Source organism: Neolamprologus multifasciatus, chromosome 10 (genome assembly GCF_963576455.1).
Source record: "Neolamprologus multifasciatus chromosome 10, fNeoMul1.2, whole genome shotgun sequence".
Lineage (NCBI taxonomy): Eukaryota > Metazoa > Chordata > Actinopteri > Cichliformes > Cichlidae > Neolamprologus > Neolamprologus multifasciatus.
The window spans coordinates 24,628,536-24,653,530 of record NC_140448.1 but is presented as its reverse complement, the minus strand read 5'-3'; the positions used below and the strand labels follow the sequence as shown (position 1 = coordinate 24,653,530).

Sequence of the window (24,995 nt, the reverse complement as noted above, 5' to 3'; positions counted from 1 at the left end):
TTACTTATGTTGATACCTCACTTTTGTTTGTGCTAATCATTAGATTATCATAGTAAATTAATACATGTTACAATGATGCAGGCTTTAGTTGTGGGTTAACAAACTCACACTGAAACTTGTCCGCCTATGTGGGTGTGCAAAAAAGCAGTCTGTGGACTGATGCGCTACATTGATGGACACTTGCGATGTCAACCAGTGGTTTGTGGAAGACTTCACCATTTTGTTTGTAATCATCTGTGTTTTGGGAGGACAGAGTCGCAAATGTGACGTGGATCTGATTGGCGAGGACCCATGTTTACTTTTTATATGGTAGTCTATAAAGTTGCTGCTTGATTTTAATTCATAAGAAACAAAAACATTTTATGAGTTACAGTGGTCCCTGTTATTGGAGTTACGTTCTAAAAATAACCCGCGATAGGTGAAATTTGCGAAGTAGCCAGCTTTATTTTTTTACAATTATTATAGATGTTTTAAGGCTGTAAAACCCCTCACTGCACACGTTATACACTTTTCTCAGACAGGCATGAAAATTTTCACACTTTTCTCTCCTGTTTAAACACTCTCAAAGTTCAACCCTTCGTAGAAAAGTAAGTCCAGTATTATAGAATGAAACCAAAGATCAAACCCTGTTTTCAGGTCCAGAACATGCGAATAGAGCAACATTAATGAATCAATGGTACGGAAGTAGAGGAAGCAAGAAGAATGAGTTGAGTAAAGTTTGAATTATCCTTATGGTCCGAAAAATACGAGTCCAATTTTTTTGTGCGATGGTTAGCATCTTCCTCTGCCTTTTGGGTGCCACCAGAAGTGCCTTTAACGGTGCAAAACATTTCGTCGACATTGTTGTGTTTGTTGGGGGGGGAACCATTGACTGTAGAAAAGTTTTCTACAGTCAATGGGGGGAACTTACAAACATACAGTACAGCACTTCAGAGTCACACTGCTAGCGATCGAAGACTTATATAAATTTGACAAGCTGAACGCATTCTGTACCGTACAGGAGACACTGCATGGAGGAGATTGGACAATGGTCTACAGCCAATCAGGACGCAGAACACGATGCACTGTGAAAAAAAAAAAAGAAATCGTGCAAAATTGCACAATAAAAATCAGCAAGGCGCGTTATAGCGAGGGACCACTGTATGCAATTTTATGTGCAAGTTTCAGAATTCGTAAACTAATAGGAAAAGCAGACAAAAACAAAAAGGTGTCCTGAAAGTACGTCAGTAGATTCTGGATTTGAGTAAAAGTGTTACAAAAACCACATCTCACCAAGTGCATAATAAGCAACTTACTGTTTATTTATTGATACTTTTAGGTGACAGGTGAGTTATTTCTGGAGACTCAAACAGCCACTAACCTTCATCAGAAGACTCCAGTGTGCAAAAGTGACAAAATGCAGTTTTTAAAGGGCCATTGTCTGAAGTCAGTCAGCTGTAAACAGCAAGTCATGGCTTCGTGTAGTACTACTTTAAACAAACACTTATCATTGGGGAAGAATCTTTCATTGGTTTAAACTAGTTTGCATCCATTGAACTGTATGTGTTCCTTATAACAATAATAATAATAATATTAATAATAATAATAATATCATCATACAGTATATACAGAATACAAGATAAATCAACTGCAGTTAATGTTTATACATGCTTATATATTCCTGAAAAACAAATAATGAAAGCTTTATACATACAGTAAGGCAGAGAATATATACAGAACTAACCTAAAGGAAGTAGTATCAAACATGTGTCAAATATTCACACTGCAACAAAACAAAGAATTTAAAACATTTTGTAGTATATACAAAAATACTTAGCAAATGCCCCTAGGAATATCTTAATAGAAAAAATAATAGGAATCTTGTCAGGAGGACATCACATTATATTTGAAACATGCACTTGCCGCAGGGGGTTTTCACTCCAGCGGCGGGCCACATGTCTACGTGTTTTCTCGTTTTTGGGGTAAATGTAAATCACTGAGAAAAAAGCGGTTCGTGGTGCAGGGGTACTTGGTCTACTGTGCTCATTGGTCCTCAATGGGTGGCCTTCCTCGGCGGGAGACCGACAGTACAGTTCATTAATCTCGTTTCGACTTCACGCTTGCCTCTTGCCACGCTCGCTACACTTTGGACTCACTCTCTAAATTGGCAATGTCCCCGTTCCTCTCGGTCTTCTCACTCTTCCCCTGCTCGTCCAGGTTGGTTTTGGTCTCCTGACCCTCCTGTTCAGACTCTGGCAGCCCCTGCTGGCTCAGCTTGCTAGCCAGCGACCAAGTTAGGGGCAAGCGGGCGCGGTTGGCCATATCAGCGAGCTCTTTGGCACTGCAGGTGGGTGTGTCAGTTTCGTAGATGTCGTGGAAGCTGTTGTAGTCCACCTCGTAGAAGCCGTCCTCCAGCGTCAGGACGGGCGTGAAGCGGTAGCCCCATTTGATCTCACTGCTGACGTAGGAGCTCCTTGCCTGGCAGGTCATACCTGAAGAGACAAAATAAAGAAAATCATTAGAAACTGTGGGACTAGTGTAGTCTTAGCAATCTTTAGTCAAAATAGGAGTCCTAGTCTATTGCAGTAATTTATCTTTGGCTGTAAGGCTCCAAAGAGCAGCAACAGACACAGAAAATCTAGCATTAAACGCATGGGTGGAGGTGGGTTGCAAAGCAGCTTGCAGAGGCAGCATCAACTTTATGTACGCTAAAGCAGCTTAAATAGCACGCTCCATCAGAGAACTTTCAGTACGAGGTATAGAGCGTATGGACTGGTATTATTGTCCTTTTGTACGACCCAATTTCTGCCAATTTTTAGCTGTTGGACAGGTTGTTCTAGAATATTTATACAGACGCAGTAACTTTAATCATCCCTCCACCACCGTGCTTCATATTTGGTTTGAGTGTTTGTGCTGACATGTGGTGTCATCTGTCCAAAGGGCTGTTCAGTTGCGGTTTTGCAAACCTAAACTGTGCTGCCATGTTCTTTTAGAGAGAAGAGGGTTCCTCCTGGTAACCCATCCAAACCAGCAATTTGTTGTTCAGTTTTTCCCAATCGTACTGTCACGAACTTTAACACTGAACGTGCTAACTGAGACCTGTAGAGTCCAAGATGGAGCTCTTGGGGTTTTTGCAGTTTCTCTGAGCACTGCATCGTCTGACCTTGGGTGAATCTGCTGGTATGGTCACTCCTGAAAAGATCTGGATGTTCCACACCAGTAAACTGCCAGAACACTTGCTCTTATAGAGGTTAACTAAGAAGATTTATATATATATATATATATATATATATATATATATATATATATGTGTGTGTTTTTTTTTGTTGTTGTTGTTTTGTTTTACAGTTTTGCAAATTGGCACCATTTAGTTTGCTGTAACAGCAACTATCACAAATAACTGGATTATTTAGACAGATTTAAAAAATGTGACAGTTCTCAGGCAACGTCGGCAGCTATAAGGAGCATCTTTTTTCTATAAACACTCAGCAGATTTATGGCAGGTTATTTGCGATAAACAGCAGGAATAATGATATCCTCGGAAAGTGTAAATTACTCAGGGAAAAGGTGTGATTTTTTTCCCTTCCCTCCCTCTGTCCTCTGTCATCACTCCCAGGGTCCCGTGGGGGTCTTCACAGCTCAGAAGCAATAGTAGATTTATCCTGAAGCCTCCCTGAGGCTCCTGTCATCACCCTGCGTCACCATCCCCATCTGCCAGATGCTGCTCACACATTTTATCTTCCACAAACAACCCATTTGCTTCCCTTTGAATTGCTGCGAACAAGTGCACTTTAAGTGCTATAATTCCCTCTGCATTACAACTACAGTAACTAACTTTCTGTTATTTTCAAAGCTCCTGTCCCTTTCACCTTACATTTGCACCTATCTTTGAAAAATCGAAGCAAGAAGTGACAGCATATTCCAGTTTCCCGCTTTGTTGGGCAGAAGAATGATTGCTGACAAATGGGCATTGGTGGCATTTATTTTCTCCTGCTTGAGCTGTGCTAACGATGGTACTAGCAGGTAGAGTTGGATTTAAATGAGGCTTATCCCTAAACGTTCCCCTGGATGTACAGGCATGTTGTTGTAATCTTTACACCATCGTTACTGCAGGTGATTTAAACACACTTCCTCCATGGTTAGTTAACTGTAACCAGGAGTGGGTCCTAATCACTTTCCAGCAGCGTTTACTTGTGTTTTCATATTCATCAGTGAGCTCTTTGGCTCAGCTGTCTGCAGGAAACAGAGTCCTCTGTGAGCCTCCAGCAGCTGTTTCAAAACACGTCACGCAACCATTATGTAATTGGTTCTTCTTGTTTCATTGAGTCTGAGAGTGAGACAAATGATCGAACACCAGTTCAGAATTCAGGCATTTCAGCAACCATCTCATCTAACATGGTGATGTGAAAATCGAGTAATTTTTGGGATGGTGACGCAAATCGTTGGTATCTCCCTCACGTCTCCTGCTGCCCATCCAGATGTTTTGTTCATCCTGCTCTCGGCTGTGCAGCTGTGCTCTGCACAGGCTCTCACCTTTTTAAATCTAACTCTAACGCTTTACATCTGTCTTTATATACATCTCTGTTAGTGTTTCCTCATCCCGGGGACCTTCTTTAAGATAGACGATGATGATGTGTGTCTGAATTATTAAAAAGAGCTACATCAGTTGTGTTGACTGTTGCGGCATGACTGAAAGGAAACTTAATTGGGACACATTTTAAAGTAGAGATGGCACGATACCACTTTTTAATGTCCGATACCGATTCCGATATCATAAATTTGGATATCTGCCGATACCGATATGAATCCAATAGTTTGTAATCAATAAAACAGTTTTTTATAAATATCTTGCTGCATTTTGTAAAAGTTCATAATCAAGTTTTAAAAAACAAGAGACTGAAGCTATTCTGTCATACCTGCACCCAAAACATTTTATAGTTTAGCAACACTGAACTATAAAATAATAAATTTAAACCTACACCATCCCCCCTATTCTGGTATTTTAAAGAGTACTTAGTGGAAATATTAAGCAACCTATCTAATAGGGTTGCCAACTCCCAGCAAAAATATTAGGGAACCACCCCCCGCCCTCCACCTCATGATGCTTAATCGATGTAATCAATGACTTGTCTTACACTTGCATTTAATTTAATGCAAGTGTAAGACAAATGCACAGAAATCAATTCAATCAATTCTTCAACAGAATTGCAGACTGCACAGATGGTACCTTCCCAAAGGAAAAAGTACTATAGCTTACTAAGGTGTATATATGACTTATTAGTTACTATATACAATAATGTATTTCTATACATTTAATTAGATGACCACTTTTGTTATAAGATTCAGATAATTATTTATTCAAAGTTTTTAAATGACATAACAAAGAAAAGTATTTCTTTGTGCCCCCCTTTCCCTGTTAATGCCCAACCTGCCCCCCCTGGCAAAACTTTGCTAGACCCGCCCCTGCCCAGTTACCAGCCGTCAGCTACGTAAAAAAAGATCCTGGTGTTATTTGTCTCTCGGAAACAGTTCATAACTTCCCTTCACCTCACCCGTTCAGCTCTGATGATTCAGTAAGGACATCTCCTGGTTTCATCTTCATGTTTCACTCTCACTACATATCCAAACGGATATCATGACCAGCAGCTTTTACAGCCGTGGCTCCAGCAAACCTCAGCTTATACTAGAAAGTAATATTAAATACATTCTAACAACAGCTTATCACGCTTAAACATGCTGCTGTTGTTTATCCGCTGGTCTCCTCTTTCTAGCGCAAAGTGGGCGATAAACAAACAAGAAAGACGGGACTTGCGTCAGAAAAGCCGATCAGCTGATCATTGATCAGTTTCATGTTTGAAGTAATAACAGGAGAGGAAGGGGGAGTGAATGAGAGACGTAGATGCAACTGCGCAGCAAAGACAGAATAACTCCATCTTTGTGTCTATTTTTTAATTCTAGCTGAAGTACGGGACAAATTGCTTCCTTTTCACCTCAATATGGAACTCGATAGCCAGTCCAGCTGTGGCTCAATATATCAGTTGTTAAGCTTAACGTGGAAATACTATGCAAACATTCAGGGATGAACTTACACATTTGCTTTACTTCTCTGGGATAGTTTTTGCCGAGATGAAATGCTGCGGTTAGGAAGCATATCAAGGCTCCAAATGCTCCAACAGACCACCGACAGGTCTCGCAGACAACAGCTGCTCTATCATGTAACACATACTGCTCTGACGCGCCGAGCTGGGTTACGCCAAGTAGTGCGTTTTGTGAGGTGATTTTGTGATACTTTGGGTCAGATTAAATTTTTTATTTCTCTCCGATATCCGATCCAGTAATTTAGGTCAGTATCGGACCGATACTGATATGTAATATCGGATCGGTCCATCTCTATTTTAAAGTATACCAAGTGAATTTGATGGCTCAGCTATGATATTACAGTTCATCATTTCCTAATTATAACATTTTACAGTGGTGTTTAAAGGTAGTTAAAGGTAACAAAAGGAACAGAGCAGTAGAAGTGGGGAATAATATAAGAAAAAACACTAATGCTGGATATATACAAAATTGTGTTGCATATGTGGTGTGATGAGGTTAATTAAACCTTAAACAATGTTGCAAAAACTAATTTTTGTGCATCACATAAAAGCAGACCACATGGAGACCAAAAGATGGATAAATACCTCTGAAAAGCGATCTTCAAACACTGACTATCCCCTGTCTACTCTTTAGCATTTTACTGGCTTTATAAAAGAGTTATCCGCATTAGTAAATGACGAGTGGCATGTGGAACAGGAAGTCTTGTCCCAGTTATCTCCTGCCACCCTAAAATTATCTGAGGCTGTCGTCAGGCTTACTGATGGGTTCCCAGATTGACCCTGTGGGAGACGTGTGCACCAACTTTCAGTGGAAATCCCTTCAAAATAAGATTCCTTATGGTTGTGCCAGAAGAAGAGTCAGTGAAACTTAAAAATGTTACAGTGACTTAAAAATGAATGCATTTCAAAGGACATTGTAGTACATTAAAGCTGCAGAGTGCAAAGCAGTATTTGATTCCCCTCCAGTGTCTTAAGGTAAGATGTGGTTCATTGTAGGTCAGCAAGCTCTGACTACAGGTGAGCTTTTGTACTGAAGTCCACTGCGTTCTATGTATTACAAATCCAACAACAATACAGTAAGTCCAAATAAACTTGAAGAGATGTTTTTTTGATAACCTTCTGAGATATATGAGAAGTTGTGGCCAGATACACTGGTGTTCTCTCAAGATTGGCCTTTAATGGCAGATCCAGCGTAATGGCAGCCAGTTCACTATTATCAGAAAAAAGCTGAAATTCTAACGGCAGATTTAAGTATTTTCACAATTATTATTCAAACATACATAAATCCAGCACAGCTGGTGGCATTGGTCAGGCTGAGCACTGAAAACATGTTTGTAACCATTTTGTTAAAATTACAAAATTAACTGAGCACTACTCCCGAGATATGGTGAAGCAGTTCTCTGCAATAAATAATGCATTAGAAAGTCATTGTGTGACATTAGATCCAATAAACAGCAATTACTGTACACCTTAACCTCTGAGATTTTGAATCTGATGACTCACCTGTGGCCTCCACCATCCCCTCGAGGATCACAACAATTTCCAGCTCCTCCTTGGACAGATGAGCCTGTGAGATCTCCCAGAAGGGGCTGTTTTGATTGATCTCATGGCAGATGATGAGTGGCGATACCAGGAAGAGCCTGTCATCTCCTGTGTTGTAACCCACGTTTATATCTGTCTGGTTCAAAGGGATGAACTCCCCCTCCTTGGTCTGCTTAGACTTGATAAGCTTGGCCCTGATTGAAGCCTCGACGATGTGCGAGTTTCGGAGGTCTCCAACTCTGAACATCAGGCACAGCCGACCATCTCTCATGGAGATGACCGCATTGGTGGAAAACACTAGTGTCTCAGCCCGTTTCTTGGGCTGTGAGATCTTAACAAACATGCAACCCACCATGAAGGCATTCACGATAGATCCCAGCACTGACTGAACTAAAAGCAGCACTATTCCCTCGGGGCATTTGTCCGTGATCACTCTGTATCCATAACCAATGGTGGTCTCTGTTTCAATGGAGAACAGAAACGCTGATACAAACCCGTTGAGGTTATTGACGCACGGAGTCCACTGGTTGTCTGCTATATGGTCCAGATCACCCCGGAGGTAGGCAATAAGCCACCACATGAAGCCAAAGAAGAGCCATGTCACCGTGTACACCAACACAAAGATGAAGAGGTTAAACCTCCACTTGAGATCTACCAGTGTGGTAAAAATGTCTGTCAGATAGCGGTATGTCTCTCGGACGTTTCCGTGATGGACGTTGCACTTCCCATCTTTCTGGACATACCGCTGAATCTTTTTCACCCGGTCGATTTCTGCCAGGTGTTTAGGCAGGTCCTCTCTGGCCTGCTTTGGCAACTTGGGCTTTCTGATTATTGGGCTCTCCACATCCTGCTCCATGGGATTTCTCGGTGGATTCAAGCCTGCAAGAGGAAGAACATAGCAGTGATCATGAGTTAGCAAGTGCAGAACTCATTTGGCGTTATTTTACTTTATGTTATGTATACCACACTGCATTAGAGAATAATATTTGACAGACAGGGAAGTATAAAAACAAATACACATTTGGAGCGTAAAAGAGCATACCACCTTGGTGTTTTGTAACCACATGTGATAAGTGAACTGCAACTATGACTATCAAACCACATGCTCAGACTGGATGGTCTAGATCAGGGGTGGGCAATTCCAGGCCTCGAGGGCTGGTGTCCTGCAGGTTTTAGCTCTCACCTTGGGTCAACCAATCCAATCCAATCCAATCCAATTTTATTTATAAAGCACTTTAAAATACCCAGCACAGGAACAAAGTGCTGTACAGAAAATAAGTTAAAACAATAGAATAACAGAAAACAGCAAAATAAATAAATAAAACACATAAAATTAAAACAGCCCTATATTAAAACAAAAACAAGATAAAACAGCATCGAATCACCTAAAAACAACTAAAATAAAAAATAAAAATAAAAATAAAAACCAACATCTCACATGGTGTCAAAGGCCAGGGTAAAGAGGTGGGTTTTCAAGAGTGACTTAAAAACAGATAAAGAACTGGCCTGTCTGATCTCTAAAGGAAGCTCGTTCCACAGTTTTGGAGCTGCTACAGCAAAAGCACGATCACCTCTAAGTTTACACCCAGTCCTCGGGTACATGCAGGAGCAGCTGATCAGCTGACCTGAGAGAGCAGGTGGGTGTATAAGGCTGTAGCAGCTCAGAGAGATAAGATGGAGCGAGGCCATGGAGAGCTTTAAAAGCAAATAAAAGAATTTTAAAATGAATCCTAACACACCTGAATCACATGATTAGTTCGTTACCAGGCCTCTGGAGAACTTCAAAACATGTTGAGGAGCTAATTTAGCCATTTAAATCAGCTGTGCTGGTTCAAAGACACACCTAAAACCTGCAGGGACACCGGCCCTCAAGGCCTGGAGTTGCCCACCCCTGGTCTAGATGGTCTGGATGGCTAACAACTTGTCAATCACATGTCATTAGTCTACAGCTACATAAACTAAAATATATCAAATCAAATGTTTATTTTTTTCTAGCAATCATTAATTAAGGAAAATATGCTGGTTATAAACTGAATGCATTCCAATCAAGAAAGTTAAGTTGACCAGGTTGCATTAACTTTAATGTTTCACAGTGTAAGCGTAACAAAATCACGCAGGAAATTTACATATACATATACAAATTACTTAAAGTCAGCATTTTGAGCATAAATAATTTGAGATGTATTTGTTTTTTCTTTTCAGAAAACACATATATCATATAATAAATATTTTACAGTTGTTTATGTTTGTAATTGGAACTTAAATTTTAAATATATTAGATCTGTCTAATTACAGTGAAAACAAGATAATATGAGCCTGCACAAGGCATTTTTTCACACTGGGTTTTTCACCAATCAGCCATCTCCAGTTGTTCAACCCTTCCCCCCTTCAGTTTCCCAATAAACTGGAGCTGCCACGACTCGCCAAAACAACATCATCGCCATAACAAATTGTACTTGACGTGTAGCAGTGGTGGGCTATTTTAACGGAGATGTCTGAATTAGTTTGAAAGCATAAACAATCGAAGAATTATGGTAAGAAGAAGAAAGCTCCTCTGGCTTGGTTGGCACAGAGGGTTAATTATTTTTTTCATTTGGACATGAATTATCCACACTGTGACGCCAAGTCAAGAGCGGGGCTTTTAATGAAAACGCCACCCGAATAATACGATTCAGAAGTAGCTTTGGAAAACACGTCACTCAGCTCAGATTCATTACGGAAAACAATTACAACTAAGCAATATTATATTGTCATTCCCAACGTTAAATGGCTTTCACCACTGTGCGTACATCAGTGCTGAACCCAATTCATACTTTTTACTGCATTGGTTAGATTAGCAATTTAAATTTAATTCCACGGCGCCATCTGCAATAACAATGAAACCATTTGTGTGTGGAAATTAGCGTTCCTGATCGTATTTCCGTTGACCTCAACAAATTAAATTCATGCAGATGGACATTTTTGTAATGCATATTTTCTTCCGTCTCACTTCCCAGACTACTCAACAGATTTTACTAAACAACACATTAATCAACACTTGTTCTTGAGCTGCTATGCTGCCCCGATTAAAACCCACAAACTGAATTTAAATGTACAGCTTCTGTCATAAATCTTACCCTTAAATGGACATCCCAACTGCATGTTTTCTTTATTGGCCTCTACTATAGTAGCTTTGCATGATTCATGGTTTAAAATTATCTTTATTTTTATTGCTGGGCTTTGGGGCTTTAGCTCTTCTCCCTTTAATCACACGTTGCTCGCAAATAGAGGCAGCAAATGCATTTGTGCATTGATGTGACCATATTAGGGATATCCCCAGAAAACATCATATAGAGCCAATAGAAGAAAGCAGTCTGATGTCTGAGCTTGTCTCACAGTTTGTTGAATGCAAGACCCAAAGAGCAGGCAGAAGTAACAAAAATGCACCTTTTATTAGGTTAAGTCCACAAGGGAAATAAACAGAAAAATCCAGAGTAGGAAGGTAACACAGATGCTTTGATAAACACTGAAGTGAAGGACTGGACTATTTAACCACATGGTAATGATCAAAGTGGAGGGAGCTGGGGAAATGAGTCACAGGTGGAGACATTACTCAATGTCCTCATTGTCAAATCAGTCACAAAACACCTGACAAAATGAAACAGGTGAGAAGAAGAGAACTACACTAAGGAAACTCACTGAACATGGGAAACTGTGGCAGGTATAATAATAAACCAAATACAAAGACCTAACTCAAATAACAGACTCCAAAACGCTAAACTACAACTTACACACTACAGAGGACTAACAAAAAAAGACGAATGTCTCAGTCACACTACAGTGAAAATAGGACAGAGTCATCCTTCAGTCTAAATCGGTGGTTGCACTGAATTTTTCACGCTCAGCGACAGACTGAAAGTAGCTATGGTGATCTAACTGGACACCCAAAGGTCAAGCGTGCACCAACGCTCAACCTCAACCTGTGCAATCACATTCAGGGTGATTGTGCACATCACTGGGTGGAAGACAACCTGTCTCTGAACAACTCGGGTTTGACTTCTGCCAACAGTAAAAAAGTTTAGCTTTGCAAATAATTGTTGTTGAGTTTATAAATGCAGACAGATTGGCAACACGAGGCCAGAGAGGTTCAGTAAGTAACAGCCATCCTCGATGAGTCAGTAAACACCGAGGCTGTTCTATAAATTCTAAACTGCAACTCTACCAAATTAGATGCGGCAGAAATGAAACACAACAAAACGCTACATCCAGTTTAGTCACAGTAATACAAGGCAGGCTCTTTATCGAGCCTCTCAAAGATCACGTCGAAGTCTACGGGTTGTCCGCTCTTTACATTCTCTCAGTTGAAGCTGCTTTAGTGAAAAAGGAAAATGTCTGGAAGGAGTGCTTACAGATGCATTTACAAATTAAGCCAACTTAGTGTGGACAGTGTGAGTGGCAGCTACACAAACAAGGCACGCATGCAAATAATATCATAAACAATAGACCTCCTACTCTGCCATTGTTTAAAGCCTAGTGCGCAGATTCACCACCGCTAATAAACAGGCTCAGCGTGAATCCGTGCAGCTTCGGGTGCAGCTGAGGGAAAACGTGTCACCGCCTACGCTGCCAACAGCAAACTACGCTTTGTCACAGTAACTCATCCAGTGCAGAGCAAGTGTGTAACACCGAATTCAGGTTGTAATTCAGCTCCGTGGGTGCTGAGGAGCTCCCCGGCACCCACGAGGAAGCCATACTGCGAAGTGAGATTGAGAGCCATCACCCAAACTCACTTCGTATCCTGACAGCCCGTTTAAGACGTCACTTTTAGTCAGGTTGGAGATTTAACTTAGTTTCCCAACAAAGCATTGTGTACAGTGGAGTATTCTGTGTGTGCTGTACTGTTGTGGCAAAGAGACTTGGACAGGAAAACTCATGCATGTACAAAGTACTCATACATAAGTTTTCAAGCAACACTTTTAAAGATGGGCACTTGTTGGGATTTTCAGTCATTGCAACAGGATAGTACAGAGAAGACAGGCATTAAATAGCCTCTGCATTAGTTCTATAGCAGTGGGTCACCTAGTCAACCCAGCAGAGATGGGCAGTAACGCGTTACTATTGCAAAAACGGTAATTAGATTACCTTTACTTTCCCGTAGGAACGCTGCGTTACTGCGTTACTAAAACCGTGATTTTTTATTGTTAATGTCGTGACAACAGCTGTGTGCAGATCAACAATGGATAATATATCGAGTGCGGGAGAGAGAATGAGCATGTAGCGTTTAAAGCGTGGAAGTACTGACCTTACTTTGAGTTTGATTCCATAAAAAGTGACAAAAACATTAGTGTCTGTTGTGCGTGGGAAGAAAACTTCTTTTTACAGCGAAAAAAACCCCCTAAACTTCCAAGCTAGCATCGAGTGCGCAAGGACGTAATGGGAAATTCACAGAGAAACTCGCGGATTCGTCCACTGACCGCTGCGGCACACCTGCACCAGGGTAAACCTCCGCCTATGCCACTCCTGCTTTACAGGTGAAAATAGAGCAAAAGGACCGCTAGTCTTTGACTTTATTTATTTTCTGCTGTGTTTTACTTGCATCTATTTGAAAGAGTGAGTGTAAACACACACAAAAAAATTATTTTATGTGCTGGTATGTGCAGGTTTAAATATTAAACAAATTTCTTCCAGTCAGAGAATGTTGCATATAATTAAATTTTTGCTTGATGCATAAAGTTAAAAGATTAAAACTAATAAAACAAGTTCTAAAAAGGGACTTTTCAATTTGATTACATTTTGTATGATGGATTATGTAGAAAAAGTAGAATTGGGCTGAAAGATCTATCGCTTTATCACCTATTCAGGTTGTAAATCGTGTTTTTAAAAAGTAACTAAGTAACTAAGTAATTAATTACTTTTGAAAATAATAAGTAAAGTAACGAGATTACTTTTTGGGGGGAAGTAATCAGTAATTAGTTACTGATTACTTTTTTCAAGTAACTTGACCAACACTGCAACCCAGTGAGCTACACCAGAAACCATCCAGTCTCTTTTTTAACTAAAAGCTTGGAAAACTGTGTGTATGTGACATGAGAGTCGTCTAATGACATCAGAAAAACTGAAATGAGGAATTTGTGCAGCTGCTGCAATATTGCTATTATAAAATAGTTTACACCATTTGGATCGTGACATTTCCGGCTTTCAAGCGATGTAAAAATAAGGTGATGCTATTTAACCTCCACTATTCATAGCTTTTTAGCCCTGCCACTTCTTCTTTTGTCTTCCACTTGTCCAGTTTCTTCAAAGGTTTTAAGAACAAACCGCACACCATGCTGAGATATGCCACTGTTTGGAAATCATCTTCTTGGTGCAAAAATTTAATTTTATGTCTGTCAAACTGTTACTTTTGGCATTTTTCATAGATTCAACTAAAGAAACACTACAAGTAACAAAACACCTAAAGATACTATAAACTCAACACTGGTTCATCCCTTAAGTTAGTTGTCTTTTTTAGGGTTGAATGATTCATAGGTCAGTGTTAAATGGCTTATGAAACAATAACACAAAAAAATATTCTTTTCTGAGTGAAAAAGGAGCCAATGTCCAAAGACAAACTTTGGACCTTCAGGAAGCCTGGAGAAATAAGGAGTGGCTCAAGACTGAAGCATGAAGAATAGATTCAACTAAATCTAAATGAGACTTTGGAGTATATTTTTAAATAAAGCATCAATATGGAAATTACATATTCAGATAACAGGAGACCTCACAAGGTTAAATTAGAGCAGAAGAATTTTCACTCAGTCCATGTCAGGACCTCTGAGTATTAGGAGAAAAAAGGGTTGTCTATAGCCTGAGTCATTTTGTTTGACAGACATTATTAAGATATTAATGTCATTATTCACTCTATCCGTGGGTCATGCTCTCTATATCGAATCTCTTAATGATCCCTGATCTGCTTCCTGCAGCCTACACATGTTGTATGATCTCTGAGTATGAACGCTTAAAAAAAAGAGCAGAATAAAAGGCTCGCATGAGACTCAGGTGTCCAAAAAGCTCCGCTGGCTCGAGTTTGACGTCATTGTTATGAAATGCACAACTGTCAGAAAAACATGCCCACATTGACAAAAATAAATAAATTGAGCTCTGAGGACAATTTGGAACCAGTTCTCAACTGAACTGGTTCTTTAATCCACACTGTGGTTGCACAAAATTAACTCGGGGAGTTTTAAAGTTGGTCCTGCAAGGTTAAACTTTGCATAAAAATAGAACTTTTAAAGACACAGAAATAAAAGAGTTGCTCCGTTATTTAATTTGCTCGCTCTAAAGGTGGAATTTAGTTAGGAGGAGTGATTCTGTCAATGTTATTGAACTGCCCTCATCTAGCCTATAATTTAAGGCCCAATCATTTAATTATTTAACACTAGTTTGAAATGCTTTTCTGGTGGTTTATGGTAAATATTGTGATATAAAATCCATCCATCCAGTTTCAGGTCATGGGAGAGCTCGAGCTTATGCCAGGCAGGGCAGATCCTGGAAAGCTCGCCATCCTATCACAGGGCCCTTGAAATAGCCGTGGCAATTAAAATTATATCATCCCAATTTTTTGTACTTTCTTGAGGCTGTGCATATTGTGTTTTTATAGATGTAAAATAAATTGTGTGAAAAAAGGTTGGACTGCTTGGCCAGATGTTGAAATCGGGCCTCATCATCATCCTTTCGGACAGAGCTGCAGATAAGAACCGACACTAATTGCATTTGGTAAAAAAAAAAAAGAAAAGAAAAAGAAAATAGGAAATAAATAACCTTGAGTCAGATTTAAGGAAGGCTGCACTCTGTAAACCCCTCAGCCTCTTAAACTTCCTGAACCTGACCTCTCCTCGTTAAAGGTCCCTGCTGCGCCGTCCTGTCCGTTTTTATTCTGCGTGTGGTGCTGAAAACTGAACACAGCGGGGCTTGTTGTGCGATCCCTCTGATAAGTCTGTCACATTAGGAGTTTCTCCCCCCGACCTCCCACACCTCCCACCCCTCCGCCCGAGCCTGCGCCTCGGACTGTCCTGAGATCAGCATTGATTTCCTTTACTCCGCACATACGATCCTAAGCCACCACCATCAGCGTTCCTACCACTGGAACAAATGGCTGTGCTGAAGCCGTGAATGCTCTCCATTCACGGGGGAATATTATGAGCTTGAGCAGCACTGGTTTCCATGGCAACGCACAGCTCAGTCTACCAAAGTGCTCACAATATAGCAGGAATGTACTGGATGAGGCCACGGCGTTGGATAACATTTGTCTGTTTCATCTCGTTTCAGCAGGGCCCGAAGGAAGAACAATGTGCTGCATGTGCTTTGTGCACAGAGCTCCCATTCATGTGACATCTGTTTTTTTATTCTAATGCTGAATATCTGTGAATAAATATCTGATAACACCGGCTTATTAAGAGGATGTTTGGCACAGAAAACAATAAAACCCAAGATAATGAAATAAAAGTTTAGTGCTGCCAAGTCTCACAGGATGAATTTTATCTCATTTGTGTAATCAATAAGTAAATATTGACAACAAATTACAGCAGCTGTTATCACTATACTGCTACTCGGCCCCTCAGCTCAGTTGAGCTTTTCAGCATCTTTGAGCTTTTGGTTTTGGTTTCATAACCCACAACTTTACCACTTTTGATTCTCATGGCTCTTATAGTCTCCAAGTAGCTGCTGTAAATATCTCTAGACAAATGATGACTTAAATAGCTATTACATACATATTAAATATACATATTACATAATATACATATTAAAAACTGAGTGGTGATGGTGCAGGAAACTCTGACAAAGGAATGCTTTTTTGGTGAAGCTCACTGGTTCCAGAAAGGCTTTGTGGTTATTATCTGTATAACAGCTGAGAGAGAGAGAGAGCTGGCACACACGAAGCAATCTCTGCAAACAAATATCTGCTTATGAACATTCAGAATCTGTGATTATGGGAAGCGATTTTTAGTACCAGAAACTTTCTGGTTCTCAGGCGTAGTGTCTGGATGCTGCTGACCAATCATGCTTGAGCGGGCGTTGGCAGCATGCAGGCAAACAGACGGCGTGGAGAACAAAAAAGGGGTTAAATTTACCAAAAAGGAAAAAGCTGCTGCTTTTAGGGATCACCATAGCGGGTCATCGACCTCCATCCCACCCCAGCATCCTCCCCTGTCACACCAACCCTCTTCACTACAACCATTAACCTCCTCACAGGTTTTCCTCTTTTCCTTCTTTCTTCTTCAACGCCTCCTCTGCACATATCCAAAACACCTCAGCCTCTCCTGTCTATTTTTTATATTCCTTCTGTCACAAATCAAACTGAGACTCATCTCCGCCTGCTCCACCCTGCCTCCACTCTCCTCATCTTTACCTATCTAGTGCACCGTCCCTTGCTTTAAACCTTCACTACCTCTTCTCCTTGCAGCTTCCCTGTTACACCTGCCTGCCTCTCCTTCACACACGTGTGCTCTCTTGCTTCTACTTTCATCTCTCTTCACTACAGAGCATACCTCCACCTCTGCAGCCTTTCTTCCACCTGCTCCCTGCTCTCACTAGAGTATCATCTGCAGACATCATAGTCCACCGTGACCTCATCGGTCATCCCGTCCATCAGGACTGCAAAGAAGAAGGAGATCTGACAGCAAATACATTTTCTACAGTTATTTATAAATGAATCGATGACTGGTGCATGAACCAATAAGCTGCTATGTAGATATTAAGACTGAAAGCCTCCAAATATTGTCTGTTGCCCCTAAAGGCTAAGTCAAGTCAAGCTGATGGCCTCACAGCTGGAAAAGGAAGCAAACTACGTGCCAAAAACTGCAGTTCCTCAAGTGGCCACTTGAGTGTTCAGTGTACTTCAAATATGTTCCCGTGTTAAAATATTAAAACTTCACAACATTAAAAAGCATGTTTACAGCCTCTGTGGATAGTTCCATCCAACATAAATACACTGACGGGGGAACATTTATGTGTGCGCCCTCATCAGCCTGCAGATTTGAGCTGATTATTAATGAATTATTTGTGTTTTATTGAACTCTAGGATTTTAAGCTTCAAAGCAGGAAGTCTGTTCCTCTCGTCAGAGTTATTATAGCTTTGAATTTTCTAATTAGTTTTTATTTTTATTTAATTTTGACTTCTTGTTCTCAATTCATTTTAGTTTGGGTAAGTTTTTTTTTATTTTAAAATGTTTCGTTTTTATTAGTTTCAGTGTTAGTTTTAGTCTTTATTTTATTCATATCTAAAATATTATCTTCTATGTCATCAGTAATATTTAGGAAAATCATCACAGGTATTACACACACAGTCTTGTAGACAAAGTCTCAGTAAACATGTAACAATCTTCATCAAACTGACACATACTTAACGTTTGTCAATATTTAATATTTCGTCTCTATTTTTATTTTTATTTGACTTCATTTTCAGTTAGTGTTAGTTGTCATTTTTATTTTATTTTATTTATAATATACTAAAATGCTCGGGGGGGAGGGGTTTAATTTAGTTTTAGTTAACTATAATAACGTTACTCCTCGTATACACTGTGCCACCCCTCCCTCGAGGATAGTTCATCCAAATAAGGCTTCAGTCACTAAGGCCTACAGACTGGTTGGTGACCCCCAGATGACCTCCGGTTGCCAGGAAAAATGTGTTCTTTGGTTGGTTGGAGACTGGTTACTGACATTTGCTACACGGCATCACTCACAAAGACTGTGCTGCACCAAAGACCTCATCCTGATCGCTTTCATTACTGGCAGATTTCGGTCGTGGTCGCTGGTTTGGATGGTTTATGTCTCAGTTTTCACAGTCTCACCATCTCTTCATGAGTAGTTTGCAGACAATGCAAACTATGGGCAACCACTCACAAACTGGTTGGAGAACCCTTATTTTGAAGACTGCTGGTTTTACAGGTGGTTTCAAACTGGTCTCTGGGCCCCTGTCCTATTTGAACCTTAATATGGTGAACCTTTGGTTGTAGGCCGTCTATCTGTACACCCACAGATTTTCAGTTAAACATTAGGCTACACGTGAAATTAACAAGCCCACCTATAAACCGTATATGGCCTCGTGAGGCCTAAAGGTAGATAAAGATGACTTTTACAGGAAAGCATCCCCCAAAACAGCTCATCCCACCAGATCCCGCTCATGAAGCTACAAACGGTGCTAAACTGAAACACTGCAGGTTATTACACACAAGATGGTCCGTTTCACAGATGGTTACACAAGTGCAACGATGCTGAACATCGTTTGTTGGCCTGCAGCAGGATGCATGTAGACGTGCTGTGTAGGATGAACATCGACTGATGACATGCGTGAACACAACAGCAGCAGCAGACAATCGTGTCATTGGTGCTTCAGCTTCTTTCTGTGTCTTTGCCGTTTTGGGGGTGATTGTTGACCAGGTAGCAACATCCAGATGTGGCTAAAATCCGACAGAAGCCGCATGGGGACTCGAGCTATTTTTAGCCACACAAACAGCTGAGGACAGGCACTATAGACGTCACATGCAAATAATTTTCACATCCTAGCACAGATTTGATCCGGATCTAACCTTGTGTGTTTTAAGTGAGCTGACTCTTTCACAGGAAATGTGTGGGCCTGGTCAGTAAGAATGTTCAGGTATATCAATTTCAGGTTATTCATCAAGTCTGCATTAATCACCAGAAGTCATTTGTAAAGGCTAATGGGTTTGTTCATTATTGATAAATTGACTTTTGTGAGGGCATCACCCCGTGGGCTGAACTCTGGGTGTCAGTCACAGTTTTTTTAAGAATCTTTACTAATGGGTTATGAAATCCGCAAAGCCTTTAGTAATCTTAAAGTAAGCAAGTTTTGAAACACATTTTAAAACATGTGTAAATGTCAAAAGCTCCCTCAGGCTTTGAAGCTCATCTGTGCAGATATTCATGTGCACATTTTGATCATCGTTGATATGCAGCCACCCAGAAGTCTAGGCTTGGTGTCTGTGTGTGTTTTTCTGTGTATTACATCGCTTTGATGTTCAGTTTTAATAGCAGAGTGTGCGTAGTATTTTTTTTCCGGCCCTCGGTTGTGATTTTATGTATTAATTTTGGGTTACACACCACACATGCATGTATTCATTAAAACCTGACATCCTTTAAAGATGGGCCAAAAAACACCTTTCATGTTTGAGCAAACTTGTTCATGCTCACATCATCTTTGTTCTCATAAAGAATGTAAGACTGGTTTTCTACAGGGTTTCTGCACACAAGAACAGAACTAGATTTTTTTTAGATTTTTAAAATGTTTCAAGCATTAATTTTTCACCTTTCTGAGCTATTTCGTTTCATCTAGGTTGTTTTTTTAATAGAAATTTCCAAATTGTTAGGGTTAACAAAACATATTTCAATTGCATTTTATGCTTTATTAATCAGTTTTACATTTGTTCAGCATCAAGCCATCCACGACTGTACAAGTTTTTTTTCTCATTATTTTGTGGAGGAATCATGGTCCATGTTGGCAGCATGTTACCACAGTTCCCAAAAGGAAGCAGCCTTTTGTTATTGTCAGTATTTTCAGTATTTCTCCATCAAAAATTAAAAATTAAAAAACAAAACACAGACACCCATCGTAAACTTTATGCCAGCAGCAAAATGCTTTCAGCCTCCGATGGCAGCAAAGCAGCAAAAATGTGAAGCTATGCTGAAAAACATTGACAATATAACATTATTACTTTATTAACCTCTAGTCATTTCTTCTTCTCTTCCTCTGTCAACCAGCTGAGGCAGTATGCTACGACTCTCTGAGCCTGGCTCTGCTGGAGGTCTCTTCTTGTTAAAGAGGGAGTTCTTCCTCCCCACTCTCACAGCAGAGGTCATTGATCGCTGGGGTTCTCCCTCTAATATTATACAGGCTGTTGTTGTAAACAAAAACCAACTTATTACCTTCTTTAACATGTTACCTAAGGCCACTTATAACTGGGTTTATAGTGCAACCTTTGGATGCTTGTTCCACCTACACACTGCTGCAGACCTGCACTCTCCAACAGCAGCAGCCTCCTCCACCACAACAGCATCTTCTTCTATAGCACTTAGAAAAAAACTGCTCTGGAAAGATAAGCCAAGGTTATGGCCTGGTCTCCAAACTCCCGAATTCCTCCTCCAGGCCTCAGCGCAGGACATGAAATAGTCAGGAAAAAACAGTCATGGGCAGGAAGTATATGTCCATGTCTGCAGCATATGTTGTGTCCAGGCTCTTCAAAGGGAACGCATCACCCTAGCAACCAAGAAACAACTTGGCAACTATATTTTAAACCAAACTGCGACATATATAAGTAGCCAAGTAGCTTCTTATGATTGGAAATGCTTTCAAAAAAACACAACTGAAGTGAGGAAATCTAAATGACTTCCATCAGTTTCAGAATGTGGACTTTTTCACCCTTTAAAAGGAGAAAATACTGATTTTGAGCACATTGACAGAAAAGCAGCACACGTGCCAAGAGAAACTAAATAATAGAATAACAGTTGTGACTGTTTTAGAAACTGCTGTGAGACTGAGGTGGATTCTAATATGATGTTACTGTGGATCAAGCTCTGAGGCCTCAGCCATCAGGACCCACAGGATCTGCTGCCAACGTCCTGGTGCCAGCCACCACAGGACAGAGGGTCAGAGCTGCTTTGGCAGCAACAAGGGGAGAGGGGGTCTGCATGTTATTAGTCCGGTGGATTGGTTTACGCCACAATAACAAGAATATTGTTACTAATGACCTGATTTCTGATATTTTGACATGTCTAGCCAGGGTGGTAGGACATTCAGACAAACTCCAGGGAAGGAAAATGAGCCTCAAACTAAAAACATACATTTTATGCAGACAAATGCAAAGTGACTATCAACAGAACAGATTCAGTTAATATCAACTCTGCTGCTTATTTTATGACTGTTTGAGACACAGTATCAGCAGGAAAACAAGCACAGAGCGAATTCTGCTGAATCGTGTTACCAGAACGAAAACGGCGTTACTCCAGAGGAAGACCACAGAGCGGAGACTGGCAGGAGCCTCAGGTAATCGACTTAAATGAGCAACACAGAAGAAAATGTTTTTTTAAAGGAGGCTGGGATCCAAGGTACTCACTGTCTATTGGATCAAACTATTTATACTATGCTATTTCATAAGGAAAAATCACTGCAGTTGGAAACTATGAGTCAGATTTACACCTGAACAGATTTTAATGGCAAATATCTTCATAAAAAGAAAGAAAGAAGAAAGAAATCTTCATAAATTCTACATTTTAAGGCTTTAAAATGAAAGTGGTCAAGGAATTACCGGTTTCATTAACTGCTTGAGATTACAACCGTCAGATTTATAACCCTAAAGGACTTCAGTGGACACTAAATTCCCATTTACATTATATTTAATAACAGAAAAAGAAAACAGGATGTAGAAGTTGCCAAATCATGTCTCTGTTCTTCTCTTTTACATTGTGCAGGGTACAATCCAATAAATAAAGTGCAGATTGCCCTAAAAAGCTTTATTATGTGGTGTCACCTAATGGTTTTTGTCCGTTGTGGTTGTGTTGCTGCATATTTGTTTGCTGCTTGTGCAGAATTATTAATGTTTCTCGGACCACCCGATTAAATGACTTATAAATAATTAATTACGCCACTCCATTTCAGTTAATTATACCCCGGCAGAGCCTGCTTTTCACTGCATTTCTTTTGCATTTCAGCGCCTTTCTGGAAAAACCTCCAGCACATCCCAGTTTGCCCAGTTTATAACCCCTACAGCACATTTCTAAAGCACGACTGAAAGGAAATGAACCATTTCTGGACTTCGTGCTTGCTTTTGCACCATCTCAGATTTATAAATGTTTCTGGACACACATCTTAACCTGGCTGCCTTATGAAATTAAGTTCATGAATGAATGAATGAATTAGAAGGGGCTGTGTCACGACCTGAGGTTATTCAAGTGTGAGGAGCTGTTAGTTTATAATTTATTTTATCATCATTACAGTTCATTTCAGTTTTATATGCGAGTATAATTTCTGTTTAGGGGAAGTTTCAGCCTTTATTTAAAAACTTTTATATGTATTAAAGAAAAACACGAGTGAGCTGGTTAAGGGGAGGTGGAGGTTTACCTTCACCTGTAATCCAGGGAAAAGTGAAGTGAATATAACAGCAGGGGTTTTTATTACGACCCGGCTAAACGATTTCGAGAGCAAACCAAACAGGAGATATTTCCCCCGCTGTCACGGGTGTGGGGGGGTGAAGGTGATCGCGATTATAACAGCAATAATAATGATAATAATGATGATGACGATGGCCTCCTGTCGTTGCTTCATTTGCTGCCTTTATGTGCTGCAGTGTGGCTCGTTTATTAGCCTTATCTGTGTCCTGTGGTGACGTGAGGCCTGCAGGCGCTCACAGCCTGCAACATTTTCTTCAACACCTTCCAGTTTCTTCCATCCGAGCGGCTCCTTTCCTCTCCTTATCATGTCAGCGCACAAAACCAGCCGCCAGGAGCTTCCTCAGTCAGCTTCCACCGTCTGAGATGCGCCTTTCCCCCCTTATCTCTCTCTCCCCCTGTGTGTCTGTCTTTCTCTTGTGCTGATTATTATTGTCTTAATTAATCTCTGATATGCACTGTTATGTAACTATCCACCCCCACTGCCCTCCTCCCCCCCTTCCATATAAAACACATGATTACATTTAACAAGCCGATCATCAGCGTCGCCGCAAGGAGCCGCGCAGGAAGGAGAGGCTCTTACCTTGTGCAGCAGATCAGCGATCACTCCCCGGCTCATTTTAAGCCGTTTCGTTCCCATGAAAAATCTCCGCTGAGGCTGCTGGTCTCTGATTACCGGGACGCTATTGCGAAGACCGAGTGAAGAGGAGCCACTAATTCCCCCTTTCCTCCATCCCCTATCCGCTTAAAAACCATCGGCCGTCAGCCTCCACCCCTCTCAGCTGGGAGAGAGACATAGGTGGGCAGTGAGGGAGAGAGAGGGAGAGAGCGAGGGAGGAAGAGGAAGGTTGAGCAAAAAGAGAGAAAGAGTAAGCAGAGAGAGAGAGGGAGGAGAAGGAGGAGGACTGGAAATATGGGAGGTGATACAACACAGTGCGGATACACAGTGCATGGAAACATCAGGAGAAATAAGCAATATATCAGTAAAACAATGCAAAATAAATGCAGAAGCCTTTCTGAGATCATTGTTAGACTCGTGAACGAGGTCGCTTTAAATTTCTCAGCAGTTCGTTTGCCAATAATTCAATAAACTTGGAAAAAATAAAAGAGGCATCACTACAGGAGCTGCAGTATTTTGGTCAAATAAAAAGGACGTCATTATAGGACATAAGCTATACCATACATACACTTAGTGGCTGCACCTTGCTGGTACCGGGTTGGATTCCCTTTGTCTCCAGAATTGCTTAAATTCTTCTCAGCTTACATTCAACGAGACGCTGGAAGAAGAGAGATTTTGGTCCATGTTGACATGATAGCATCACGCAGTTATGATATAACAATGATATCAATCTTATGTTCCACCACATCCCAAAGACGGTCTTTTGGACTGAGACCTGGTGACTGTGGAGGTCATTTGAGCAGTGAATTCACTGTCACGTTGAAGGAACCAGTTTAAGGTGACATGGCACGTTATCCTGCTGAAAGCAGCAATCAGAAGATGCTACACTAAGGCCACAAAGGGATGAACAGGGTCAGCAACAATATTTAGGTGGGTCAAGGAGCGCCAGTAAAATATCCCAACACCATTATATCGCCAACAGCCTGAAACACTGATACAAGGCCAGATGGATCCATGTTCTCATGTTGGTTATGCCAAATTCTGGCATTTCATACTAGCTGCTTACATAGATACTTACCCTGTGAATATCACAGCAGAAATCAAGACTCATCAGACCAGGCAACTTTTTTCCAGTCTTCTATCGTCGAGTGCTGGAAACTCGTGTGAATTGCTGGGCTATATCATAAATAAATGCTCAGTTTGAGGCAACAAGGACTAACAATCCTCTATATATTAAATGAACATATAGTAAGAGGAAAAATGTAAATATATTTTGCTAGCATGTTGATTTTGTTATTTTTACACTCAGGATGTATGCCTCGGTGCTCTCCATGGTGCTGAACCTGGATCCTCTGGGTCTCCACTCGCATTGCTGGAAAAATCCAGGCAATAACTCACCATTGCTGGCAGGATTGTGCTGACTTGCTGAAGTGGCATCCAGTGGTTTAAGGCGCTTGCCCTCATTCCACTCATCCTGGACATCAATGTCGTGGTAATTTTGGGCTGTTATTGATTTCTGCAGCATAAAAAGGATTTGTTTGACATTACTGGACTGACAAATACTCAGATTAATGAGAAAGTCCAAGGAACTCTGAAGATCTAAGAAGCATAATTGAAGT

The 24,995-nt window shown here is 40.7% G+C and overlaps 1 protein-coding gene across 1 annotated transcript; it reads right to left on the bottom strand.

Annotated features, from left to right (window-relative positions):
* Positions 1-1,280: 1,280 nt before the first annotated feature.
* Positions 1,281-24,892, bottom strand: kcnj6 (potassium inwardly rectifying channel subfamily J member 6). The gene is made up of 3 exons (XM_085175615.1): positions 23,341-24,892; positions 7,581-8,498; positions 1,281-2,471 (listed from the first exon to the last, which is right to left on the bottom strand). The coding sequence occupies exons 2-3, from the start codon at positions 8,473-8,475 to the stop codon at positions 2,119-2,121; spliced, it is 1,248 nt and encodes a 415-aa protein (XP_085031741.1). The 5' UTR covers positions 8,476-8,498; positions 23,341-24,892; the 3' UTR covers positions 1,281-2,118.
* Between the last annotated feature and the right edge of the window lie 103 nt (positions 24,893-24,995).